Source organism: Phyllostomus hastatus, unplaced genomic scaffold (genome assembly GCF_019186645.2).
Source record: "Phyllostomus hastatus isolate PE091 unplaced genomic scaffold, TTU_PhHast_1.1 phas_contig_36, whole genome shotgun sequence".
In the NCBI taxonomy this organism is placed as follows: domain Eukaryota; kingdom Metazoa; phylum Chordata; class Mammalia; order Chiroptera; family Phyllostomidae; genus Phyllostomus; species Phyllostomus hastatus.
This window is the reverse complement of record NW_025333862.1, coordinates 3,758,455-3,784,757: the sequence shown is the minus strand read 5'-3', so window position 1 is coordinate 3,784,757 and position 26,303 is coordinate 3,758,455. Positions and strand designations below refer to the sequence as shown.

The 26,303-nt window shown below is 43.9% G+C and overlaps 2 protein-coding genes and 1 non-coding gene across 9 annotated transcripts in view; all 3 read right to left on the bottom strand.

Annotated features, from left to right (window-relative positions):
• Positions 1–322: 322 nt before the first annotated feature.
• Positions 323–11,659, bottom strand: LAX1 (lymphocyte transmembrane adaptor 1). 3 transcript variants are annotated; one of them, XM_045841342.1, is made up of 6 exons: positions 11,422–11,659; positions 9,708–9,896; positions 7,125–7,234; positions 6,629–6,739; positions 5,978–6,063; positions 323–4,022 (listed from the first exon to the last, which is right to left on the bottom strand). In XM_045841342.1, exons 2-6 carry the CDS (start codon positions 9,794–9,796, stop codon positions 3,216–3,218), a joined length of 1,203 nt encoding a protein of 400 aa, XP_045697298.1. In that variant the 5' UTR covers positions 9,797–9,896; positions 11,422–11,659; the 3' UTR covers positions 323–3,215. The 3 variants fall into 3 exon arrangements, with proteins under 3 accessions (XP_045697298.1, XP_045697299.1, XP_045697300.1); XM_045841343.1 differs by having other exon boundaries at positions 323–3,995; XM_045841344.1 differs by lacking the exons at positions 7,125–7,234; positions 11,422–11,659 and having other exon boundaries at positions 9,708–9,781.
• A 5,949-nt stretch (positions 11,660–17,608) lies between these two features.
• Positions 17,609–17,732, bottom strand: LOC123820694. The gene has a single exon (XR_006786008.1). It is a non-coding gene; the product is annotated as a small nucleolar RNA SNORA31 (small nucleolar RNA).
• Positions 17,733–19,879: 2,147 nt separating this feature from the next.
• Positions 19,880–26,303, bottom strand: part of ATP2B4 (ATPase plasma membrane Ca2+ transporting 4) — a 100,243-nt gene continuing 93,819 nt past the window's right edge. For 3 of the 5 annotated variants that reach the window (XM_045841324.1, XM_045841320.1, XM_045841319.1), the window contains one exon: positions 19,880–24,407. In XM_045841324.1, coding sequence (XP_045697280.1) covers positions 24,093–24,407 — 315 coding nt within the window. In that variant the 3' untranslated portion in view covers positions 19,880–24,092. The remainder of the gene's footprint in view (positions 24,408–26,303) is intronic. The other 2 variants (XM_045841322.1, XM_045841321.1) reach the window with 1 other exon arrangement.

The window sequence follows — 26,303 nt, the reverse complement described above, 5'->3', positions numbered from 1 at the left end:
TGACCTCAGAATGTGGGCTGTTTCATACCTTTACTACTCAGCTTTAGGCTTCAGTCTTGATTCCTGAACAACAGAAAAACTTTCCTTGACATTTTATGGTATAAGTAGGTGTCCTGAACCCACATCATCAATCAACGATTATCAATAACTACCTTTATCTTGGTCCCTGTGCTGAGAGCCAAGGTGAATGCAAAGGACTTAACTCTATTTAAGTCAAAATATGCTTGACTTAATGATGCAGCAAGCAAAAGGATGCAGATTGATAGGGGAGTCTGAGCGTATATGCTAGCCAAACAATTCGGAAAACAAACACCCAGAAGTATTACACCAGCATGTGCTTTATATTACAGCCATTTTGCCAAATAAGAAACAAAGGCACACTTATTTAAGTGGGATGATCCTTTTGCCTTTACTCCCAGTTTTATCCATGCTTTAAAATTATTATTTAGAAATCATTTATAGAAGAGTTGCAAAGACAGTAGAGTTCCTGTATACCCTTCCCCCCCTTCCCCCAATGTTAACATCTTCCATACCATGGCATATTCCTCAAAATTAAAAAAACTCACATTAATATACTACTGGTAACTAAGATATAGCTTTTTTGGAATTTCATAATTTTTTTCCTGCTAATATTCTTTTTCTGCCCCAGGATGTAAATCCAGGTGCCATGCTCTACTTTCTCATCAGGTATCCTCATCAGGTATCCTTTCTCATCAGCATCCTCCATCTGACAGTTTCTCAACTGTTTTGTGTTTCATGGCACCTTTAAGAGCTCTGCTCTGGTATTTGTAGGATGTTATACAATTTGGGTTTTCTGTTTTTTTTCTCATGATAAGAATGGATTTTAGATTTTAGAAAATACCATAGAGATGAAGTATCCTTTTCCTCAATCATATAGCAAAATGACTTATTACCAGTGAGTTATCCTTGATCATGTGGTCTAGATGGTGTCTGCCAAGTTTCTCCACTCTCAATTTACTTTTCCCCCCCATTTTAGATTCTGTTTGTTAGAAAATAGTCACTAGATCCAGCCCACACTGAAAGAGAGGGGAATTAAGTTCCAGGGGGAGTATCAAATAATTTGTGGACATGTGTGTTAAAATCATTACAGTAGTCAGTATTTTGGGGAAGAGTCTTTGAGGATATGAAACTATCTTATTTCTCCCTAAAGTGTCACCCACTAATTTTAACATTCATCCAGACTTACCCACAGCAATTATTTTGTGGTCTTGATGGTGGTTTTCTTTTTCATTCATTTCTTCTGCATTTATTGTTTGTGATTTATCTGTAAGGAAGACTGATCCTTTTTTCTCACTTTGTCTATTTGACTATTGGTATGGATATCAATTATGGATATTTCTTTTATTCTTTGGGTTATAAATTTATTTTATAATTACTTATTTTTATTTCTCAAACTGTTCTAGCTTTGCATTAGGGAGCTCTTTCAGTTAGCTCCTTTGAACATGCTCTCATCTTTTCTTACCACTCTCCTTTAGTTTTCTTTGCCCCAGCCCTAGAAATAGTCCTTTCTCCAAGGAGCTCTGGTTCCGTTTACTGGAGGATGATATTTAGAAGCCAAGTTCTGAGCGCTAAGTGTGTTCATTGCTATTGGGGAGTCATACCATCTATGCCCTCTAGTGGCAAAGCTAAGAAATGTATGAATATTCACCTATGTATATACACATCTATATTGATTTTTGTATCTATTCATATATATATGAATATGAGTTCAAACTGTACTGCCAACTTTAATCCAGCACCACAAAGTTAACTGGAGCCTTTGCTACTTGCTTATTTGTTACTTCTTTCTCTGACAGTAAGAAACCTGTGGCTCCTCATCTGTAATATACTTATTTACTTACTTGTTTAACTTTAGTATACACTTCAAGTAGTTTCAGAATAGCTAACCTACACTCCTGTGAAATACAAATTTACCAACTAGAGTGCAGTGTTTTCCTAGAGTTCTTTGTGTCTTCATCTTAGTTGCAAGTAAAAACATTATTTTCCAAAGTTAATTAGGGCAGCTCTTTCTCTTCACTGAAGTTATGTCATATAGTTGTAAGACAGTTAGACCCATGTATCACAATATGCATTTCAGCATGTGTTCCCCTGACAGCCTGGTTAATATTTTTAATTTGCATGTAATAAAAGTACTCTGTATGCTATACAGTTTTTTTTTTTTACATTTTGACATATGCATAGAGTATGTGTGCACCATCACAGTACCATACAGAACAGCTCCATTACCCCAAACATTTCTTGGTAGTGAACTCCCTGTCCCCTTTCCTCAGACTTGCCAACCATTAATCTGTTCTTTGTCCCTATAGCTTTGCCTTTTCCAGATGTCATATAAATGGAGTCATACAGTAGGTAGAGGTTTAGGTCTAGCTTCTTTCACTTAGAAAAATGCATTTAAGATTTGTCCATGTTGTTGCATGAATCGACAGTTCATTTCTTTTTTACTGTTGGGTATAGATAGTCATTGTATAAATATACTGCAGTTTACCCATTCACTTGTTGAAAGACATCTGAGTTATTTTTAGGTTTTGACAAATGTGAATAAAGCTACTATAAATAGTCTTGTATGGTTTGTGTGTGTGAAGACAAGTTTTCAATTCACTTGTGTAAATACCTAATAGTGAAATGGCTATGTAATATAAGTGTATATTTAGAGAAATTGCCAAATAGTTTTCCAAACTGAATCTCATGCTTTGCAATCCCATCAGCAGTGAGTGAGAGTTCCTATTGTTCCACATCTCCAGCTTTAGTTGTCCATCCTCATTTTAAAGTGGAAACTGGCCCCCTCCCCTACTCTGACTTCTCTCTTCCTATTGGCCTCTGCCTGGATTACAAAATAATCTGAATTTTTGCTTTGAAGCCTGCTAGTATTAGTGAAGATAATAATTTTAGACTACTTTATATTTCCACTGTGCACTCAAGTTCTCTCTTTCTTTCTCATCTGTTAATAGTCATAAAAAGCAGTTTTAGGAAACATTCTTAGGTTGGTATGAGAGATAATGGTACCCTATTTGAAAAGAATTTTTTTGTGGCTTTCCCAAACCTCTGCTTTTGTGAGCCACTTAACTCCCTACTCCTTCTCAGCCTCTTTTTAGCCTAACCAAATGAATCCACGGAAACGAGGATGGTCAAGGGTCTTCCCCTCATCCCTCAGGCTAGACTATGTGTGGCTTTCCAGCTGGATGGGTGGGTGGGTCTTAATTAATCAGGAAGGAGCCATGTGTCTGTGTGTCTGGTTCTTCCCCAGAGTCCCCGCCTCCCGACTTGACAACAAGCACAGTGTCGTAGTCATTAGAGTCCTCATCTGACACCTCTTCTTCATGTTTCACCTGACTGTCCTCAGTCTGTGCAGATGGCTGATAAATCACATAATCCCCTAAATCCAGGAACCTCCTTGATTGCATGACAAATTGGATGTGGGTCCCTTCATCGTCTGTCCTGCCCTCTTCATGGTTTGTGTTTGAGGTTGTCACTTCTTCTTCCTGACACTGGCTTCCATTGGGATCTGGTGGTGGGACATTTTCATAATCTCTGCAGTACTGAAAAGACACCTGGGGCTGCTTCCTCTGGATGGCCCTAAGATCCAACTCTGCCATGTTGACATAGTCATTTGAGGTCTGAGAAGAACCTTCCTCATCACTGAGTGGATCATTATTCTCAGTTCCCAGAGACCAAAAACTAGTGCTGTCACTGACATTGGCACAGCCCTTGTCTCCTTCCTCAGTAAGTTCCAGCTCTGGGGCAACTGGAAGGATAAAGAGGTTCCCAGGGGGGTTGTTGGGAGAAGCTAGAGTTTCAGCAATCTCTTCTGCTGTGGGGACATTGACATAATCTCTTGAGTCCTCTGAAGAGATGCTTGGGTGGTCTCCAGGTGCTCTGATGTTGACGTAGTGTGCTGAGGGAGTGAGGTTCCCACACATCTGGGGCCAGCTGGCATTGTCATAGATTCGCACAGTGTGAGTCTGGGCTCTGTGCTCCTGGAAGACATTGCCTGCTTGAGAGGGCTATGAGCAAGAAGAGAAGGCCAGTGACAGGATAGAAGAAGAAACATAGACAAAGCCTTTCTTCTTCCCACCCAGGACTGTTAACTGATTGTTCCTTCACTCAGTTCTCCATTGTGGAGAATAGCTCTTAATCAGGGGTCTCCCAATGCAGGGCTTTAGATGGTAGGAAAGTATGAACAAAATGGGCAGAATTTAGGGAAAGCAACTGTGTAAATGTGATGATAAATTGAAACTGTTTTTTGGCTACGATGTGGGGTTTCAATGGTGAGTGGAGGGAAATGTTGTAAACTGGAGAGAGCCTGCCACCTCCGAGCACACTGAAGGGTAGTAGAGCATTGAGCATAAAGGTAAAGACAGGCTCAGACCCAGGGCGAAAATCCTGGCCTCACCACTCTGTTCTGAGTCTGGGAAAGTTACCTAAATTCTCTGTGCTTTAGTTTCATAACTTATAAAATGGGAATAATTATAATACCTATATTTTAAAGTTTCTGTGAGAAGTAAATGGGTTACTACATGTGAAGTGTTTAGAATTGCTCCTGGCACAGAGAAAACACTAAAATGTTTGTTGTTATTATTAAAGAGGCAGCTGACTATGGCCATTAGGGATGCTTGTCTAATATTTCCAGAACTTCTGAATTTTCAAGAAAAGCGGGCCACCTGGACTTTAATGTGAAAGCTTTTAGATTTTTAAATGTTGGCAACTGGCTCAAATGTTCTTCAAACACTACAGAGTCTAAGCTAACTGTATTTTATTTGTGGACTGAAGTCAGTTTGGGATCCAAGCTCTATATGCAGAACTCCCTCAGGACCCACCAAGTCCTGCAAGTAGACTTGGCGGAGGACTTTTCTTTTCCCTGCCATGTGTCAGTGAAGTCCAAAGATGGGACATGCACAAGGAGGAGGTAGCAAAGGTGGCGACAGGGAGGTTGCCACATGGTCAAGAGAGGCTGGGAAACAACAGAATCACCGTCAGCAGCAGGACTGCATTTACTCAAGATGATCATAAAACCAAAGCGACTGGTTCTTTAACAAGTGAAGCAGTCCCTCAGTTGTCCCTGTGCCTCTGCCCTAGCTGGGGGGGTACTTCATGGGGGCTACCATCAGAGCCATAGCAGAAGGCATGTGAGGCTATTGTTACCAGTTGTAATACTCTCTCTGTAACCTCAAAGGAGTCCCCTTCTGATCAAACACTTCCTACTCCAGCTATAGTGCTCAATGACCTATGACTATTTCTGCTGTTGAGTATAATTAAAATAATTTGACACAAGCCCCAGAAGTAATTCCTAAAGCAGGGTTTTAAGTCTGTTTTGAGCACCAATAGCAATGCTGGAATATCTGTGACCCTCCTGAGGCAATTGCTTTGAAGAGGACCATACTGATTTGAATAAGCATCATGTCCTTTGCTAAAAGGACTCATTGCAATTCTAACATACTATCCTGGAGGACTCCTGCCCTGATGCCCTTCTTCTTCTTCTTCTTCTTCTTCTTCTCCTTCTTCTTCTTCTTTTTCACCCCAACCCAAGGACATTTTTTTCATTGATTTTAGAGAGAGAAGAGGGAGAGAAGAAAAGAGAGAGAAACATTGATGTGAGAGAAACATTGATTGGTTGTCTTCTGTGCGTCCTCAGAGTATTGGACCTACAACCTAGGTATGTGCCCTGACCTAGAGTCGAATGTTCTAACCAACTGAGCCACACCAGCCAGGTCCCTGGTGCCCTTCTTAAAATCCCAAGCACTTGCTCATATCTTTCTTAATTTAAATTTTCTCCATGGTTAGTAGGGAGGTCCTGAGGCTGGTCTTCTGATTTATTAACAGGGCTGTAAGGATGAGTGCCAACGGACATGCTGTTTGTTTGCAGTGACACAAGATCTGAGACCTACAACTCTTTCACCTGAGTCCTGCCACAGACAAGTAATTTTCCCCCAAAGGGCTGGTCATTTTGTGTGACTCTTACCACATGCCCAGAATGAGGGCTGTCAGAGTTTCTGGAGCGGAGGCTCTCAATACTGAAAATACGGATACTCCTTGACTGATGTCTCCCTGAAAGGACAGAGAACAAATTCTGATGTGAGTTAGCCAGCCCTAGCTTCAGCCTGCACTCTCCCTGCATAGAGGGTGAAGTGGGTGTCTGGTGCTTGGAGGCTGGTGTTCTCTGGTGAGAGGGTAAAAGCTATAAGGATGATGCAGTCTGAGACCTGGAGGCCTCCTCAGCCCTATAATACCAGAGAACACTAGCACAGGGGTAGGGGATTGGGAGGGAAGCTCCTGGTATGAACCCTTCCTGCCTGTAATACTGGCAGACATGTTCTCCTTGGGAAGGCCTTCTCCATCCCTGGACATACCCATCTGTCCTCTGCTACCTTAACATCAGGAAAAAACCAAATCCCAAACCCAGACAACCCCCTGCTCCCTTTTTAGAGCTTTCTAGGCTTCCCACTGGACTTGCATCTTAAAGTTTATCTATCCCATTATTCACCATGCTTCCTGACTGAAGGGCAGAAAGTTCTGGAAGTTTAGAGAAAGTTGCTTCCAGGTGGCAAGAGTTGCATTTTGGGGGTAGAAGTCCCATATGTCTTGATTCTATTGATTAGAAAGAGGAACCTACCTAGTTCTTCTTGAGTCCGGGGCAAGAGGTCATAAATATTTTTGGCTCGTCGTCTGGATCGAAGCAGAGTCAGCAAGAACATGTTGGTAACTCGCAGGTTAGGATCTCGCCCTGCGTGGCAGTGAGAGAGAGGGGGTTCTTGGGGATGGCACGGTCCCTGAAAGTGTTCCCCACCAGCACCCTGCATCATAAAAAGTTCAGACTTGACAAATTCCATTGGAGCTCTAGGAACAGGGAACTCAACTGCAGAAAGAGAAAACAAGTGCCCAGGGGTACTAGATAAATGTACAAAGACTTTCAAAACAGAACTCCAATCAGCACTCAGCCTTCTGGAGCCACAGCTTAAGATCTTGAGGGAGACAAGAACCAGTATGTCAGAGAAGAATGGAGGACTCCTTGGTGCAGTAGTTTATTCCCGGAGAAGAAACTGGGCTTAAAATGCCAGGCTAGATTATTGGCCATAGCCTGTCTGAACTTTGACAAACAGGGGACTCACGCTTCTTCCGTTTATTCCAGTTCCACAGGATGCAGAGAACTGCGATGACTAGGAGGATGGTGAGGAGCCCCGCAAACCCAGAAATGATGCTGCTGCTCTGGTCTTTATCTCTGTGAGGAAAACTGAGTGTCATGCCCCAGCCAGGGAGGATGGAGAGGCTGGAGAAGATGCTTCCCTCGGGAGTTAGAGCCTGAGGATTTGCCATGGGAGCCTGGTGAAGAAAGGCCAAGCTGGGGTGGGCTGTGTGGTAAGAGAGGGTCATCTCTTCATGGACAGAGGGAAAGTGGATACAGGGGAAGGAACTCTCCAGTGTGAATGCTTATTGGATGCCAGGATTTTGAAAGTGAAACTTATTTAATCTTTACAACAATCCTGTCTCTCTCTCTGTGGCCCCAGAACCTGAGATTTAGACTCAGGTAAAGTAACATAGCAAACATTGCACAGGTGGGAAGGATCAAAGATGGAATGTTTGGGCCCAAAGGGCATGCTCTTTTCACTGCATCGCATTGGCCTCCAAACTTGGAAAAGCAAGTTCATCTTCCCTTGCTTCCCCTTGTTCCAGACCTAGGCTCCCTGTCTTTCAAAAAGGAAAGGATTACCCAATTTACAATTAGGGAGTGGCAGCTGTGACAGAGTCCACCTTGTGTACTCTTGAGTGATCTTCACAGCCCCAACTTGTGAAGCTGGTCTCTGAGCAACACTCTGTGCTGTGGAATTTAACCAACACAAATGCAGTGAGCAAGTTCCATGCCAGTTGCAGTTTCCTGGCTGGGATGGGGTTAGCGCTCTTTGTTGCCTGTTTTAACAGCAAGCAGCCATTTGAGGTTACAGAAGGACTTACTAGCACACCTGGCACACCCCCAAATATTAGAAACCAGGTCATCTACCAGGGAAGGTTTTTGTTCTCCTGAGTTCTCGTCTTGTTTATCCAACCTTGTACTGGGCATTTCCACAAGATTTCCACAGTTATCTCAAACCAAATCTCTCTGAAATAACTCCTGTTCTCCTCCCATAAGCCTGCTCCTCCTCTGGTGTTTCCCATCACCTAGCAGTTCCATCTAAAATCATCCCTGACTGCTCTCTTTCCTTCATGTCCCATTCCTACTCAACCAGCAAATTCTGTTGTTCAATGCTGGGCATCTATCCCAAACCTAGTTACCTCTCAGCCCTCCACTGACACCACCTGGCCTAAGTCGCTGTGTGTTCCACATCAGCCTTTGCAATAACCTTCCTAATGGGTCTTCTTGCTTTCACTCTCATCCCCAACATACTGTCTTCACACATGAGCCAGCATGATCCTCTAAACAGTAAATCAGATTGCGCCCCTCCATGACTTATCACACCTGGGGTAACATCCATAGTCCCAATCCAGTCAGGACCTCATGTCACCTTATGTTCTGGCCTCTTCCTACCTCCTACTTCCTTTCCTACCACTTTCCCTCTGACTTTGACTGCCAGGATTCCTTGCTATGCAAAGAATGCAAAGCACAGTCTTATCTCAGACCTTCTGCTCTCTCCCAGGTATCTGCATGGTTCAGTTCCTCGTCTAACTCAGGACTCTTCTGAAATGTCACCTCCTCAAACAGGTCTTCCCTGACTACATCTTATTCTTAGTTCCCTTACTCTGCTCTGGGTTTCCTTCATAGGGTTTATGACTGACATTATATTGTATGTTCATTTGTTTATCTGTTTATATCTGACTCCACCATTTGAGTATAAACTCCAGGAAGTCATGGACTTGTCTATTATGTTCATCCAGTACCTGGAATAGTAAGGGCCTGATAAATATTTGTTAAGTGAATGAGTGAATTCATAAACAAATGAATAAATACAAAAACTGCTTTCTTTGGAGGGAGTGGAAATCCAGGATTCTGACTTTATGAATTCATTCCCCATCAGTGCCCCTGTCCATCAGCAAGTGGCATGTGCTTGTCATGGTAATAACATTTATTTCCCAAAGTACAGTGATTTTGATTTTAAATTATTATTATTGACTTGTACTGTTATTATAGCACTGAAAGGTATTATACCAGTGTTCCTAAAGTTTTGACGGCTGATGGACTTCTAATTTAGTTGGGAAGATATTGAAAGTAAAGATAGAGCATGCATTGATACTGGCAATTAGTCCTATGAGATTTTATGTCCTAAAGACATCCCTTTATCATATCCACAATTACATTTTTCATTCATAGCAAGTTTTTAGGACCTAAAAACATATCTTTGGAAAAAGCGGGCCTTTTGTTTTCATCATTGTGGGACCTAGTACTTTTCTGAGGAGCAAGTGGAGGCACTTGAGATAGGAAAGATTGAGGACAGAGATCAAGGCCAGAGAGAGGTGAGAAATCCAACCAGGCCAGGCAGCTAGCTCTAAGAAAATCCTGTATTGTCACATCTTTTCCTGTCCTTTTTCTCCTCAACATCTATTCCTTTCCTTTGAGCAGTTCTGAGCAAACATCTCTGAGCCTAAAGTCTGATGGTCTCAGTGGACCTGAACCTGGTTGTGAGGGGTGGCAACCTTCCACTGTAGACCAGGGCCCTCTGTAATTCGGGGAAGGGTGCAGGTCACCACCCAGAGCCACTCACCTGTCCAGCCTGCCGGGAGTTACCTGCAGAGTGCCAGGCTCCGAAGTCCTCCCTCTGATTTGAGAAAGAGTTGGGGTAATGACATCCATTGACACAGGAACTTCTTGGGCTTTGGCCTCTCCTCGTAAGCCTCTAATCACCGTCAGCTAGCCAGCATGGCTGCCACTTCTTCTGGATTTTCCTAAGCTGCTGACTCCCAAGAGAAAAGGCAAAACTAGTTTGTATTTTACATATAACCCTTTGTGGTAGGAACCACCCCCCATTTTTTTTCTCGTAGTAAGAATGACAGAAACCCTCCTGGTCTCCAAGTCTTCCAAACACTCCCTCATGCAGAACATTTTACTCTCAAAATTTCTTCTTCTTAAATCTTTATTCACCAAAGTCCTTCACGCAGAGACAAAAACGTCTGTTGGTTTTTAAACTTCCAATCTTTCCTTCTAGAATTTTCTTTCCCCCAACAAACTCCTTACTTTGTATCTACCCCTGAAATGTCAGGCTGAGTTGACCCCAACTACAAAACCAATAGATTTGGTTCTACCTGGATGTGGCTACAATGCCCACTGCAGGAGGGCAGAGCTTGCCTGGGTGTGGGGCTCCCGAGCAGTGATTCAGGTGGAAGCCATATCTCTGCCTTCTGGTGGAAGTGTCAGGAGCTCAGAGGTGGAAACTGCCAAGAGGCCAGAGAGGCTCTGTGGGAAGCTCGTCTTCCCCAACCCCCAAAGCAAAGAGAATGGAAACAGAGACTCAATGACAGGAAGCAGCACCACCAATGTGCTAATGAAGCACGGGGCACAGGAAATGCTGCTCAGCTCTTCATAACATAGAAGAAAACATGACTGCACCACTGCTCCCTGGATCAGCCAGGTGCGCTGTGCTCCGTGGGGAGTGGCATTAACGAGGGGCAAGGTGGCAGGACATTTGTGATTGTTCGCCCTGGGTTTCTGAGGCATTAGTGTTTTATAAGCCTCCAGGTTTATGATTTCTTTTTAAGCAGGTCTAAGGAGTACTGGAGGGTGCTTTTTAGATACAAATGCAGATCTCTGATACTTGATGCTGAATCGTGGACAGAGGGTAGAAAAGTCGTCATCATAAATGTTGCCCATGTGATTTTGATGGAGCTAACCTGCGTTTCAATATTTTGAGAACCTCTGTTCTGGGTATTACCCCAGAATGAGCTGAAGCTGGGTTAGCTGGAACCCTGGAGGCCGTTTCTACCCTCCCTCTTCTCCCACCCGCTAAAGGCTTGCCCTCAGTGCTTTTCCTCTCTGGGGCTCTTCTGGAGAAGATGGATCCAGTCCTGCTTTCTGCACACCAGTCTCAGAAACCAAATAGTTTATCTCATTTGCCTATCTAAAGAGTCCCAAAGTTTGAGGATTGTTCCAGAAGTGTTTCTAACTCTCTTACCCTCTTCCTCTTACCAATTTCCCAAGACTCTGTTTGCAGCTTAGGACAGTCCAGAGAGAAGGGGTCACTGAGACTATTTTGCAGGTGTGAAGAAGAGCCTCTGACTTCACTCTCCACAAGGAAATAGATTCTCAGGTAAATGGCAAGGAAGGCAGCCAAGGCCCCATCACCATGCCTCTCTCCCATCTCTTCTGGAGCTGTCAGCCCCTGCTCTATGGGTGCTCTCACAGGCCCCCAGGGGGCCCCTATGGCTCTCCCCAGTCCCACCATTCCAGCTCCTCACTGTCACCCCTCCCCCTAGTAACCTTACCTGGCAAAAAGCAGAGGCAGCTGGTTCTAGAGCTGAAATCTGGGTCTCTGTTCACTTTTCCTTTGGATCAGGGCTTAGTAAGAATGAGGACTCCTCACGGGAAAAAGATCCATGGGTCCAGTTTGTGGCTGGGACTATTGGAAGAGAGGCTCCCCAGGCCTGTCCTGAGCTACTGACACCCAGAGGGGACCGTTGTAAACCAGCAAGTTGAAAGATGATACACAGGACACAGGACTGGCAGATAGAACCAAACCTTAGAACCCTGACTACTACTTAAAAAAAAAACACATTTTTTGAAGAACTTCCTCTTGCATGTGACTATCTCTTATCTACTCAGGCTGCTTGAGTCAGACTAATCTTGTCTCTGATCTTCTGATTCTCTCTTGCCTCACACTGAGGGGAAACAGCCCCCTCAAAGGAGGTTCCCAGGCCGAAGACACAGCTCAGATTCCCAAGGTCTGGCTGCGCCCTTTTACTCTGCTCTTCTTTCCCTCCCCAAGGTACATGAGCTAAAGCCCATGATATCAAAGTTAGACTTAATTTAATTGAATTGGTTTCAACTTCTCCGAGAAATATCTTAATGAACCAGTCAGGAATTGTCTGGCCAAGCACCTCTACGGTAGCCTGTCACGTGGTCTACCTCTGTCCCCACCCCCAAAGGAAAAGAAACAATGTGCGTGATGAAAGACCCTTGTCTTTCCAAAAGAAGACGTTCTGGTTTAAAAGTAATCCTTTTTTGGGCTAATAACTCCCCTGCCCCACCTACCTTCCTATTAAAAAAAAAAACCCTTTCATTTTGTACAGCTCCTTAGAGCACCCTTCCATCTGCTAGATGGGATGCTGCCTGGTGCATGAATCGCTTAATAAAGCCAATTAGATCTTCACATTGCCTCAGTTGAATTTTGTTCTCTAATAGTATTAAGGCGTGTTTTAAATAGAGCTTATGCACCCAAGTGAGCAAAGCCTCTTGAGGGGGAGGGGCTACACATTAACTTAATGAGTAGCTAACACCAAAAACCTCTAGGAATCCTCTTTGGAAAGACAGAGCACTTTGTTGAGCATCACCGTGAATTAAGATCTTAAATTACTACTTGGATGATCTCGGGCAGGTCCTCTCATATTTTTAGGGTGTAAAATGACAATAATAATAGTACTTAGATAAAACTTGTGAGTTAATTGGACTTACAATGAAAAATGCCTGGCCTTGCATTTGGCATATGCAAGAGCTCATTAAATGCGGGCTGCTAGTATATTATTATCTCGAAATGCATTAGGGTTACTCCTTTATATAGCATTTAATGGACTGGCCCCTTTGCCTTCCTCTCTTGATTCTTAGCCTACCTACCTCCTGTGTGCTACTTTATTCTTTTTTCTTTGTTTTAATCCTCACCTGAGGACATTTTTTCATTGCTTTTTAGAGAGAGAGGGAAGGAGAGAGAGGGGAAGAGGGAGAGAGGGAGAGAGGGAGAGAAACATCAATGTGATAAATAAACTCGATTGGTTGCCTTCTTGTAGGTGTCCTGACCAGGGATCGAACCCACAGCCTGTGTATGTTCCCTGACCATGAATCAAACCTGAAAGTAAGCTTTTGGTCTACAGGATGATGTTCCCACCAACAGACCAACACCCACCAGGCTGCTACTTTATTCTTTAAGCACACATTTATGGGACGTCTCCCATCACATGACATTGCACACTGGCTTTGCACATAAAACAGACATCGTGGTCCCTGTCCTCATGCAGTGGGTCAACCTTGGCTGGCCACCCTCTTGCAGGACTCTGCATTCCAGGCAGACCCAGCTCATTGTCACTTTTGTACTCGGGGCCTTTGAATGACAAATTTCTTCATTATAATAGCAGTTTCTTTTTTTGCTAGTAAAATTCCAATAGAGTCACATTTTAAGAGTTTATACTGGTTATTTCTGGGTTTTGGGCTTGAGGTATTTTGATACTTTTTTTGGACACTTATTGCTTGAATTATTACAAGGATCAAGTGTTGTTTTTATTAAAAATAAGTAAAATTGTTATTTTTTAAAAAGTGCCCTTAGTGTCACCACCTCTGGGAAGCCTTCTCCCCCTGAGAACTGGGTTCTTGCCTTACTGTGTCCGACGCACAGTAAGGATTCTCAGCTGCAAGGATTCATTTTTGAAATGTCTGTCTACCCTAGTAGATTTTGAACCCCTTCTGGGCAAGAACTGTTTTGTTTACTGCAGCTCTGGCATTTGGCATGGTGCCTGACCATGAGTTAACTGGGCCCTCTGAGAAGTTCCCTTGGAGGTGATTGTTGCTGCTGTGAATTTATGACCCAAGTGTGTAAAGGGTGAGATATTGTTACCGAACAAAGAGGGGGGCCAAAGGCAGCCGAGGGCAATATACTATTACCCGAAAGGAGCCCCCTGGGTTCGTTATGTCTGCCACCAGAGGAAAGATGTCTCTCAATGCCAGAGATTCGTGAAAAGGAAAAGAAATGTTTATTTAATGCTATACAAACTTAAAGTAGTGACCTAATGTCTTCATCAAAATCCCAAAGTCCCTTAAAACACCCACAAACACACACAGTCCTTCCTTCCCCCTTTGCCCAGTCTGGGGTACCGTATCTCAGGAAAAGAAATAGAAGTCCATGGCTCGGGCAGCCCCCGGTTCTTCTCAGTAATCCGTCTTGGCTGGTAAGCTCCCTCGGTTTCCGGAACCATCAGCTATGTCGCCGGGATCTCTGCTAAAGCCAGGTGGTGGTTCCCCCTTCCAAAGCTGCGGGGGTCCCCACTCTGGCAAAGCCTCGAGGTTCTCCCTTCTATTGCCACAGCGGCGTGATCTTCTCTGCACAATGGCCTCGGGAGTCTCCACTCTGCCAAAGCCGTGTGGTGGTTCTCTGCTAAAGCTGCATGGTTCTTCTCTCTCAGAGGGCTGCGGGAGTCCCCACTCTGCTAAAGACTGAGTGGTTCTCTCCCTGCCAGGGTCCCAGCTGCGTGGTCCTCTCTCCTATGGCTGCTGAGTCCCTCCAAGCTCTCACGCAGGTGCTGTAACTTGGGGGACCTGCTCCCCAGTTAGATCTTGGTGGGGAAGTTACTTCTATTCCCCTGGCTCAGAGCATGGCCACAGCTATTTACCATATCTATGTAACCAGTTAAAGGTTATAGATGTGTTAAATGACCACACCAGAGGTTAGCTGCAAAGCTGTTGCTATGCAAAACAGCTCTCAATGTCCCTGCTCCATTTGTCTCTTTCCCCAACCCACACCTGTGTGGAGCGGGGTGAGGACATCCTAATATTTCCTGGATACCTTGCGGTATCTGGACCCCATTTCAAATCCTTATTTGGGGTCCCCCCTCTTGGTTGCACCCTGTTACAATATTGAGCAAGGAATCCATGTCTAGTCTTCTTCCTCTAGGCACTCATCAGCCAAAGGAAGAAGGCAAGCTTTGCTCATCCTCCTTACCCTCTGTAGGAAGGACACCCTGAGCTCCAGTGCTGGTTTCTTTTGCCCTTAGGAGGAGTTAACAATGGCTTTTTTATTTCTGAGTAAAAAAAAAAAATTCCCAAATTGCCCCAGGTGAAAGAACTCCAGCCAGGCTTGGTTTTAGAAGGTTTGGAAGCTGAAACCACCAGCAAAATTACAGCAGGAGCCTTGCTGGTGGGGAAACCCCCACCCTCCCCATGCATTTGGGCCTCCTGGAGGCCTTCTCCAGTCCAGACTAGTCTGAGAGAACAGAGCCAGCAAATACCTTTCTCTGAAGTTAAAGTTGCGAGAAAGCAGGGTTAGGACAGAGGTTTGGAAACTACAGAAATGTTCCTCACTTCTCTGCTCCCTGTCCCTGCTTCACTCAAGGGCCTTGGGCAGAGGGAGGAGAATCTGGAAACAAGACAGGAGTCAGGGGATGGCTTCTGTTTCCCACTCAGGCTAAGCCTCTGTTGGCCTGGCATTGCTGACAAGGTGAGAGAATCCTCTCCTCAAGTCTGGGAGCAGGGCAGAGCAGCCCTGTTCCGGCCTTCTGGAGTTCTGCATTTGGCAGGCTTCCCTAGAGTCCCAGCAGCTGCAGAGCCCAGGCAGGGCTGATAACCAAATGCCTGCGCACAACTCAATCAAGGCTTCTCTCTATCTGCAGGGGTCCCTCACCAGCCCACACACGCAGAGGTTCTGACCCAGGGGCTCTGGCAGGAGGGAGGTGAACTCCCAGCAGAGGGAGCAAGGTGGGTGGTCCCGGCACAATGCATGTCAGAAGAGGTGCCTAGGGCAAAGGACCTGGGGACTGGACCAGACAAGCCATGGGACTGGATCAGGGAAGACACAGGTCAAGATGGCTTTCTGTGTTCTCTTCTCATGCGAGTGAATAGAATATTATTTCAATCATTTCATTAACTAGGTGTTCCTAACAAGCTACAGTGGCAAGCAATATATCATAGATCTCGGTGAGTGCTAGTCAGTTTGGTGCTACATTTGATTTGATTTAGAAAAGAAACAAAAACAGATTTCTTGTACTTTCAGGGCTGTGGAGTAATTTGTCTTTGTTGCAGGTTTAAGTGGCTGAGCTTAAGTGAAGCCTGCCTGCACATGTCTGGGTATGCTGTATGCTATTGTGCTAATGCACACACAGTAATGCTACACCCCCTGGGAGTAACCAATGAAAGAGAAACGCTTTTAGACATTCTCTGATGGTTATTTTTTTGTAGGGATGATTATATTTATTCTTTAAAAAATACACACAAAAGCTGAAGGATGCCTTACTTTAGAATAGGTAGTCACTTTATCTCGTCATGCTATATGCCTAACATGGTAAAGCCCAGTCTAGAGATGCTTTTTTTTTTTCAACCAGGATCAACACCACTTTTTACTTAAAAAAAAAATAAGATAGCTTTATTGCAGCATCACTACTATATATAGCTGTACTTTCCACATCAAGTTAATTTAGTTCTTTGAAGAAAGTCTTTTTTTTAAATATCACCAAAGAATGTGTCTTTTTTTAAAGATTTTATTTATTTATTTTTAGAGAGGGAAGGGAGAGAGAAAGAGAGAGAGAGAGGAACATCAATGTGCAGTTGCTGGGGGTCATGGCCTGCAACCCAGGCATGTGCCCTGACTGGGAATCAAACCCGTAATGCCTGGTTCACAGCCAGCGCTCAATCCACTGAGCTACGCCAGCCAGGGCTGAAGAAAGTCTTAATGAATAAAATTGTACAGATCATAGGACAAGAGACCATGCCTGACAAAGTCAATAAAAAATATTTCAGAACAAATATACTGTAGCTTTGTGTAGCAACTTTAGACACTAGAGCAAGAATGGAAAGTGCTAGGAGTTGGAGAAACCTTAGGTCACACAGCAGCTAAGCAGCAGGGTGAGGATTACAGCATAGGACTTCTAATTTCCAGGCTAGCTCTTTCTCCCATAGCTCGAGTGAGGTATCTTGCTTCTCTATTCTAATTTTATGCCATTCCAGTGGCTTAGATCTCTGCATTCCCAAACTGCTGCAGTAAGTTCCAAAGCAGAGTTAGCTTGATGATAATCTCAGCAGGCTGACCTATAATTACTAAATTGTACTCTATATTATTTGTATGTACATTGAGAATTATGATGAGACACATTGATATAGGATCCAAGTTCGGTTTCTTTGCGTATTTAATCACACAACTTTGTTACATTGTCACCCCAGGTTGTATCATTTCAGCACTGATTATTCGATTTCTTCATTAGAATCATAGCATTTCAGAGATTACTAGTTCACAGTGCTATTGTTATTATTATTTTAAATATTTTATTTATTTTTAGAGAGGGGGAAGGGAAGGAGAAAGAGAGGGAGAGAAACATTAATGTGTGGTTGCTTCTCACGTGCCCCTACTGAGGGCCCGACCTGGCCTGCAACCCAGGCCTGTGCCCTGACTGGGAACGTGGTTCACAGGCTGGCGCTCAATCCACCGAGCCACACAAGCCAGGACTTATTAGTATTATTTTTAACCCTCACTCAAGGACTTGCTTATTGATTTTAGAGAGGGGGAGAAACATTAATGTGAGAACACTGATCCGTTGCCTTTCATAAGTGCCCCTACAGGGGATCAAACCAGCAACCTAGGCATGTGCCCTAAGGATTGAAATCATAACCTTTCAGTTTATGGGACAACACTCCAACCAACTGAGCCACACCAGCCAGGGCTCTTAATATTTCTATTGTTATTTATTTACTTTATTTTGCCGCAGATGTAGTCCCCTATTCAATCTGGGCTGCCACAAAGACAGAAAGTGCAGGGATTTTTTTCTTTTGCATCCTAGTGCAAACCAAAAGAACAGTTAGATTGTTCAAGGTCTATCAGTGGATGCAATATTTTTAAAATAAAGCTATAGCTAACGTGAAAGCCAAATACATTTTTTAAAAAGCCATTTTTGTTGAACACCTGTGGGCTCTGAGGCAACTCTGAGGAAAGCTTTCAGATCTTCAAAGTGCAGTCTGAAAATCTTCTACGTTATGTGACCGTCTCCTTGTGGAGACGGAAAATCAAGAGATAGGGTGGGGCTCAGGACACGTGCCTCCTGCCTCCTAGGCTGCCACACACCACAGTCGTACTCCAGTTCTCTAATTTTTCTGTCTTTAGATCCTTCACTAGAGGGTGAGCACAAAATCATTCGAAGCCCTTTCTCCTCCCTCATCAGCAGCAGTTGCAGTTCAAAGATTTGGCACGGAAGATGTGGGAATTCTTATCTTGGGGTTTTGTTCTCCCTTTGGCAGATGGCTGGGGGCAATCACTAGTTCCTAGCCCTTCCCTCCCCAGCCTCACTTCCTCTTTCAAGTAGTTTCCACGCACATTTGCTTTAAATAAGGCCAGCACAGGAAGATTGGGAGCTATAAAACCCAAATCAGTGTTTTAACGTAGCATTCCTGGGTCTAGCACAGCAAGGAAACTTAACCTAATTGGCTGTGCTGTTTGAAGGGTGGTCTGTCTATGTGACCTCCACTACAGGGGACATCAGAGAAACCCCCTGGTGCCTCAACCTGAACTTGGGGGCCGGGCTACCTCAGCAGAAGCGGGTGTATCTGGCTTTGAGTGTGATGGGGCTGGCCACTTAGACAGTCCAGGTGTTTCCCTTTGCTCAAATTTTATAAACTAAAGTCAAACTTCTGGCTGTAATTTGGCTTTTCTAATATGTGGATCATGTAAGTTCTCTTTGTAAATAAGCATGACGTGGCATTCTGGTTTAACACCAGCTTCTCTGGAGATAGCGTGGGGGTTGGGGCATTCAGAGACTGCTCTGTTCTGTGTGTGTCTTCTGAGAACAGGGAGGTGTCTCAAACAAGGCTCAGAGACATAGAGACTTGTGCTTAGTTCCACATCAGGGTACAGGAAAACCCAGAACCCAGAAGCTACTACCTTTCAAAACTAAAAGTATTATAGTCAGTGAACTTAGCAGGAAATTACCTCTCATGGCTTAGGTTCATGTTGGGGACATGAGCCACACAGAAAGAGTGACATGTTTGCATGTTTTACTTACAAGGTTTCAATTATTATTTCCTGGTGAAGGACATCCATTTTCATTCTCCTTCCTGCTTGCAGTGACGTGAAAACCATGCCGTAACAGACCCGGGTCAGAAGCTGGTAACCAGCTCACTGGCACACAGTCATTTTTGGATTTACCAGAGTAATTCAGAGTTGGCCTGGTTGTGTGTTTGGGAGGGAACCAATCAGTCTTGATAGAGAGTGACAAACAGACCCAGTGACCGTAGGGACAGGATATATATAGTGGCTGAGAAAGGGGAGGCTCACAAACCATTAAAGGCTGGGGGCAAAGAAATGATTCATTTCTAGAACTGGGGGTGGGGAAAAAGAAAAGAGTGTGGGCTTTTCCATTAGTAACCCAGGCCCATGGAGCCGAGCTGGCTTTTATACTCCATTAAACCAATTATCTTAGGAGACATTGGTCCCTGCCAGATAGCAACTTTGAAGTTCACTCTTCTTTGTGCCTTACTGCACACTGGGGTAGGAGGTGTGGGTCCTTAAGATCCTGTCTGGCACAGAGAGGCACAGACCTAGGGCCCAACAAAGACGAGGGTGACGTATAGGGCCATACTTCAGAAAGGACTCTAGAGGCGGGTGGGTATGTGTGTGTTTTGCATCCCTTTTTGGCAAGGGTATTTGGGAGGGAACCTACAATGGAAAATAAAAAGAAAGACTCCACCTCTTTCTTATCCTTCCAAGTGGGTTGTTTTTCAGAAGTGTCAGCTTCACAGTTCCCTGGTTGTAGATTCTAACCAAAGAGGGCAGAACAAAGCTTGTACCACAAGGGGACAGAGCTGACAACCAGGGCCACGAGTCACCGAGGGCAACGGTGACAGAAAAGTGAGTCAGGGTCCACGAATAAGGCAAGTTCTGGGCTTGCTCTGGTGGAGTTCCCAACATGGCCATCACAGACCCTTTCCCAACCTCAACAACCAGTGACATCATCCAGAAGTGGAGACACACGGAGGACAGCACAATTACGAGTGGGCGTGGGCTTTTATTCTCAGTGCACGGCAGTACTGATTCTGCTCATTAGCAACAAACTTTATTGGTTCCAAAAAAATTATCCCTTTTTTCCATCTTTTAAAACTCCTCTTCTTCCTGTCTCAGTGGAACAACATATTTGAATTTCAGATTTGTCAGTTTATAGCATTTTTTCCCTAAGAACCATATAAATACATGCAAAACATTGTACAGAGAGCTTAAATAATATCAAAATGCAAATACAGATTGGGTGCACTGTTAGGCTGAACAGCAAATTATGGCAACACACACTGGGGTGCACACTGATTTGATATCACCGTTTGCTTACTGATATCATGCAGACCACAGTGGCCTATCTTTTGTTTTGTTTTTTTCTTATACAAAAAACCAGTGTTTACTATACTAGTTACTCGAAAAAAAATATAAAAGAAACTCAGATCTCCTATCTGCGTGCTGATTTGAAAAAAACAACATAGTTAGATTTGTTGGCACATATATATGGCATAGTCACATATGGCATATATATACATATGGGGAGGAAACATGAACCAAAGGCTAGTTCAGCCATGGGGAGCTCACTTCCCTCCACCTCTTAAGCAAGAGGAAATGGGACAGCAGGCCTGATAGCAGGGCTGGGAAGGCAAAAAAGACTGGCACTGAGCTCAATGGAAGGCTCTCTGGTCTATTCTGAGGAAGGGGCTGGAATGGCTTAAGAATAGCAGGCATTTCCAAATGCCTCACCCCCACCGTTGCAGTGGGGTGGTCCCTTGTTAGGCAAAGTGAGAAGTGTGTACTTTGTGATGGTATCATGGGCTGCTTCAATTGATAGGCAAGGAAGCCGGAAAGAAAGGAAGCTCTGCCTCTGGGGTTTCAGGGCACATGTGAGCTTGCCACGCCCCTCTGGGTTTTGGCAGTGAGGTAATCACTCAGATTTAAGTGCAAATGCTCCCCTCTGAAGCTCAAGGGGCAAAAGAAAGCTAAACCCAAAGAACACACACAAGTGCCAGAGGAATTTCTAGGTTGGTCTCTCTACAACTTTCAGGGATGTGAGTCATTTCAGAGGTCAGAGGGCACCTATGGGAAGGATCTAGCCCTAAGACGATCAGCTGGGGCTAGAATCAGCCTGTTTTTTTTTTTTTTTTTCACTTAGAACTCTATTCTCCATTTTATACATTGCACAACACCTTTCTAGGGAAGGAGAAGATGTCTCAGCTCAGATCCTTGCATAAAACCTCACTAATGGAAAACCCCAGAGGCAACAGGAGGTGAAAGAACCTCCTGCTGGAGGTAAAAAAATGCAAACCCCAAATCAGAGTATCCTTGTAGCCCAAGAGATGTTCATGTCTTGGGTACCACTCTGCCAGCTATTCCTCAAGAAACAAAATCCAACCAAGGCCCCTGACCTTAGTCACCTGTTACTAGAGAGCCTGGCACCCACCTTCACGGGGGCATACGCTCACTTCTGCTGGCTCTGCCTTCTTGCTGGATGTTTTCCTTCCCATCCAGCATACTGTCCATTTTTCTAGACTTATCAAGAGAGCAGTCTAGGTTAATAGTTCCCCCTTCTCCCCATCAGTTCCTTTTCAAATCCAAAGCACCATTTTGGGGGAAAGCTTTATTAACTTATGCCATATTTACTCACTGCCAGCTGGATTACTGAAACTGAATAGAAAAAAACATGTAAAAAAACATAGGCACATAAACACTTAAACTCATTCAATTCCATATCAACAAAATGTATATTAAAAAAGTCTAGAACCCAACAAAATTTTCCCCTAAGTATAAAGATGGCTGTTTGGAGAAAGGAATTATGGTGCATTGGTTTTGAACCAATTACAAATACACTAAGTCAACTGTCATGTTAAATAGCTGGTTATGGGCTCCCTCCACAGGGTTACATGACAGCACTTTATTTTTAAATCCTTTAAACAAAATGCATATGGCTGACTCAAAAAATACCAGTTTCGGATCTAAAGAAAACTATATATTTTTGCATAATATTTCTATATTTTCTCTCCTACTATGGAAACTAGAATACATAAAAAACCGTTGACTTTAAAAGTAGACACAAACTCTCAGGAGGAGCCTGTCAGGCACCATGAGAGTCTTTTGGGAGCAGGAATGGTAAAATAGCCTCCAAAGTTTGTTATTGGCTTGTTTTTCAAACTGATCTGAGGTAATAAAAGACTTGGCAGAACTAAATCTTCCAATGTACTTAATAAATATACATGTGAACACCTAACACCTTGTGTGAGCTGTTTGTCCTCCCCCATGGGTGTTTCAGACGGGGCAAAGATCACTGACACATGTCACCTTCATGAAACCAAAGCCCAACGTGGTGGATTCTGTGGCAGTGGGGGTGTCCAGGGAGCACTGTTTTCTTCCCTCTTTCTACCTTGGACAGCTCAGGTGAAAGGGTGAGGGAGGCGGCATCCAGAAGAAAAGGTTGGAGGGGATAGGTTTGGGTGCTCTAACTCTCACAAATGGACATTTGGCACTTCATAATACCCTCAAGCCCCTTCTCCCTGCTCCCATCACTCTGCAAAGAGGGGCAGGCTTCAGTGGGAGGAGGGAATTGGCAGACATGAGCAAACCCCTGCACAGAAGAGCATAAATCAACATCAGCAGTGATAAAAATGGAGCTGCTGCAAATGTGGCTCCACCTTGTCCCATTAAGATACACTTAAAAAAATCTCCTAGAGAAGTCCCCAGCTCCTGAGAGGCAGGTGAAAGGGATACTTTGGGCAGTGTTCAGGGAAAGAAGGCACAGAGCTTTACTGTGCAGCAGGTGAGCACGTTCTGTAGGGGGGCTTGTGTGGGGCATGTGAGAGAAAGGAAGAGAGGATGGAGAGATTTTTTAGGGTGTCTTTTGTTCCTTTATGTCAGCAAAATGTCACTGGAGCCTCCCACTTTGGATCCATATTTTCAAAATCAGAATATTTGAGAAAGGTTGGAACCTTTTCAGAGACTGGACAAATTAGGAGATGTAGCAAAGAGTAGGATTAAACAACTGAAGGGAATGTCAAAGCTGATACCCAGCTATCTAAGCTCAAGGTTTTTGGTTTCTCAGGTCCTGCTAGAATGGCCCTTTGGCCGCTCCCAAGGCTTTTCAACACTCAATCTTCCAACAACTAGGTCCTGCCCTGGAGGAGCCTTGCCAGATGGCTTTGAAAACAGTAGTGGTCACTCCAAAGATCCTACAGGAGTTGGCTTTGCTGGTCTGTCTTGTCCTAGACTTGCCAGCTTCTGGTCCTTGATATCTAAGTTCAGTTAGGAGACAGGGTCATTCTCAATAGATTTCATTTGCTGCCACTTTAGGAATAGGAGAAATCTCAGAGTTATAGTAAAAATGACATACCACACATACGCAAGCTTCATAGTCAAGGTCGATCTCTCTTGTACTTAGGAACCACACATACTTGACAAGTTTAGAAGTAAATAACCTGGTAACAGTAGGAGTACATTCTTACCAGTTCTCAATAGCTTCAAAAGACCCTGTTAGCAAAGAAAACTTGTCTGCCTCTAAAACTAAATCAAGGGGTCTGCTGGGACCAGAAGAGAGAATGGTCAAAGCTGACTCAATTCATCCAGGTTTTTTCCACTTTCTTAATCATCACAACTTAAAAAAAGAAAAAAGTGAAAGTAAAGAAGACAACAGTCAAAAGACCTTGGGGAAGTTTGACTGGAAGGGTGGAAAGAGCTAGAGGGCTTTAGGTATAAGTTTTCAAAATGGGAAAATGATTTTAAAAACAATCACTCTATAGGCTAATTCCATACATTCCATTCCTGCTTCCCACACATTTCATTTGAGAGTATTTGTCTCTCTAGAGGTTATAAATGGTACAGACTCATAGGGTAAAATCCAGAAGTCAGGGGATGGCAACACACGTATGAATGCTGGGGGAGAATTCAGGTTGGGGTGGATGCCAAGAGGATCATATCACTTCTTTAAAAATGACAACTGATATAGCCAAGGAGTAGATTCTACTTCACTAACTGCCTAGGATTTGACAGGGTCCCACTACAAACCCCAACTCAAGTGTAAGTTGAAATCCTTGTAGGTCTGTTCTCTTCTTCATGGACAGGTGGGGCTCACACATACTTGAGAGCAACTGACATGACAGTGAAAAGTCCCATGATCATCTTATAGATGGGAGAGATGAACAGGAAATAGGGAAAGCAGGAATGGGAGTCAGAGAATAAAGTTCAAACTGATGTCTCCAGGCTGTGCAGAGGGCTGTCCGAGTGGGAGGCAACAATTTGCACCTGGCTGCAATCCACCGCATTGTTGTTTTTGTTGGCGTACGGGGTGACCTCCCCATCCAACAGGAGCACCCTAGTCCCAGGCTTGGAAACCTTTTCAAGATTTTTCTCCTCTTGCTCATCCAGGAGTGGTGTTCGTGGCACCTCCTCATCTATGGTGAATTCAGGGTGGGTCATGAAGTTGTGGATGGAGTGTTGGCTGCTAGGTTTCTGGATGCTTTCATGGAGGGAACTATGGAATGCTTTGACCACTTTGATCTATACCAGGGGAAGGAAAAGAAGGATGAGAAAATACAGAGATGAGAATTGGCCAGTAGAACAAGAAACTGGTGGTTTGAGGAGAGAAACCAAACCCAAACTATAAAACATTACTGATCAACAACAAAAACCATACATGAAACAGATCGTGGAACACTAAAAACATTTACGTGGCTCAAATTTCAAGCATTGGGTGGGGTGAGGTGAGTAATGACAAACAACTAAGATGTTTCAAAAGCTGCTTTAAAAAAATAGAAAACCCAAAGCAAAGTTAGCATTCCCAAACAATCCACTCAAAACAAAACAGAAAACAAAAGGATTCATTAGTTCTTTTGAACAGAGGGCACAGATATTGGAACTAGGTGCAAATGAACAGCCAAATTTAAAAGATTATTTAGACATGTGGATTTTTGTGTAGAAGCCAAACATTCTGTGAATGTAGAATGGAAAAATTATACATTGAAGTTTAGTTATCTGTTTAAAACCCTCAAATAGCCAAACACGTACCAATCTGGACACAATACACTCTGGGTGATAAGTGGCCATAAATATAATGCAGCAAGGCAGACAAACCAATCTTCATTTGTGTCAGCAGCATGCAAGAAACTAAATCTCATATTCTCCAATTGAATAATTGCTCTTTCATCAGGAGACATGCATATATTTATATCCCACAACCTCCACCCTGCCCCCTTCCTTCTGTCCCTCCCCTGGAGGATGTGGATGAAATACAAGTATCGAAGATATCAAAAGACGCCTTCCTCCTGACTACTGAGAGAAGACCTGGCTTTCATACTCAAAGGCATGTCCATGTCTCTGATACATGGCAACTCTGCCCAGTCTCACAGCTTCCCCCAGCTGTTTCTAAATCATAGAGAGAAGCATGACCTTACGTGGAGAAGGAAAAGGATGGGACCAGGACAAAAAACACCCAATCCAGAGGACAGTGCTACAAACAAGTGGCTTTTCTGATGGGGTGTATGAAGATGAAGGAAAGGCAACAATTTGTAGTTTTATTGGGCAAGGAAAGGGACATGCAGTGTCCCATGTTAGTCTTTGTTTTACTGCACAAAAATAGAGGGTTCAGGCAATTCAGAGAAAGGGAAAAAACGGACCACAATCCCTGTGACCAGCCTTTGCCTTACCCATAGGCACCTGCTTTGGCAGCCTGCTTTTCTGAGCTGCAGGTCTCTCTGAGGGATGATTTAGAACATGGTTGAGTAGAATTGAGGTTGGTGGAGAAAGTTGTATCCCAGGAGATTGGAGAGTGAGGACAGGGGAAAAGAAAGCATTTGTGAGATTTTCGTTGTTGAGAGGTGGCTGATTCTGGTCTTGGTCAAAAATATTTCCATTGGAAAAGAAATGGGAGTAATATAGGAAGAACTGTTGAGGTGGGGAGTGGGATAGAGGAATGAGAAGTGTTGGGGTAGGGCACCTTTTACATCCCTCTGCTGTTTAACCAAAGAATATGTTCCTGGAGAAGAATGTGGAGACAGCAGAACATACGAAGAGGCAAATCACTTGGTTGGATCATCTCTTCCAGTACTTCCTATCATTGTAGAGAACTTTCAAAAGTAATGTGCAAAGAAGGTTCATTGAAGTTGTGTCTCTGCTGGCTAGGCTTTCCTTATCTTTTCTTACTCTGTGACAACCTGGCAGACCCACCCAGGACCGAGGGTGCTCAGAGCCCAGAGGGTAAGGACTCTTTGCCACTCAATAGAATCAGTTCAACACCTCAGCCATGAAGAATCAGGGAACTTTGGCACATATTCACCATGCTGAACAGAAAGTAAGGACCTACTTTTCCCTCCTTCTGTGATTCTTACTGACCATCTAGGTGAATTTTACTGATCATGTTCCTTTGATCCCTATCTAGGTGAGGTTACATGGAATAGA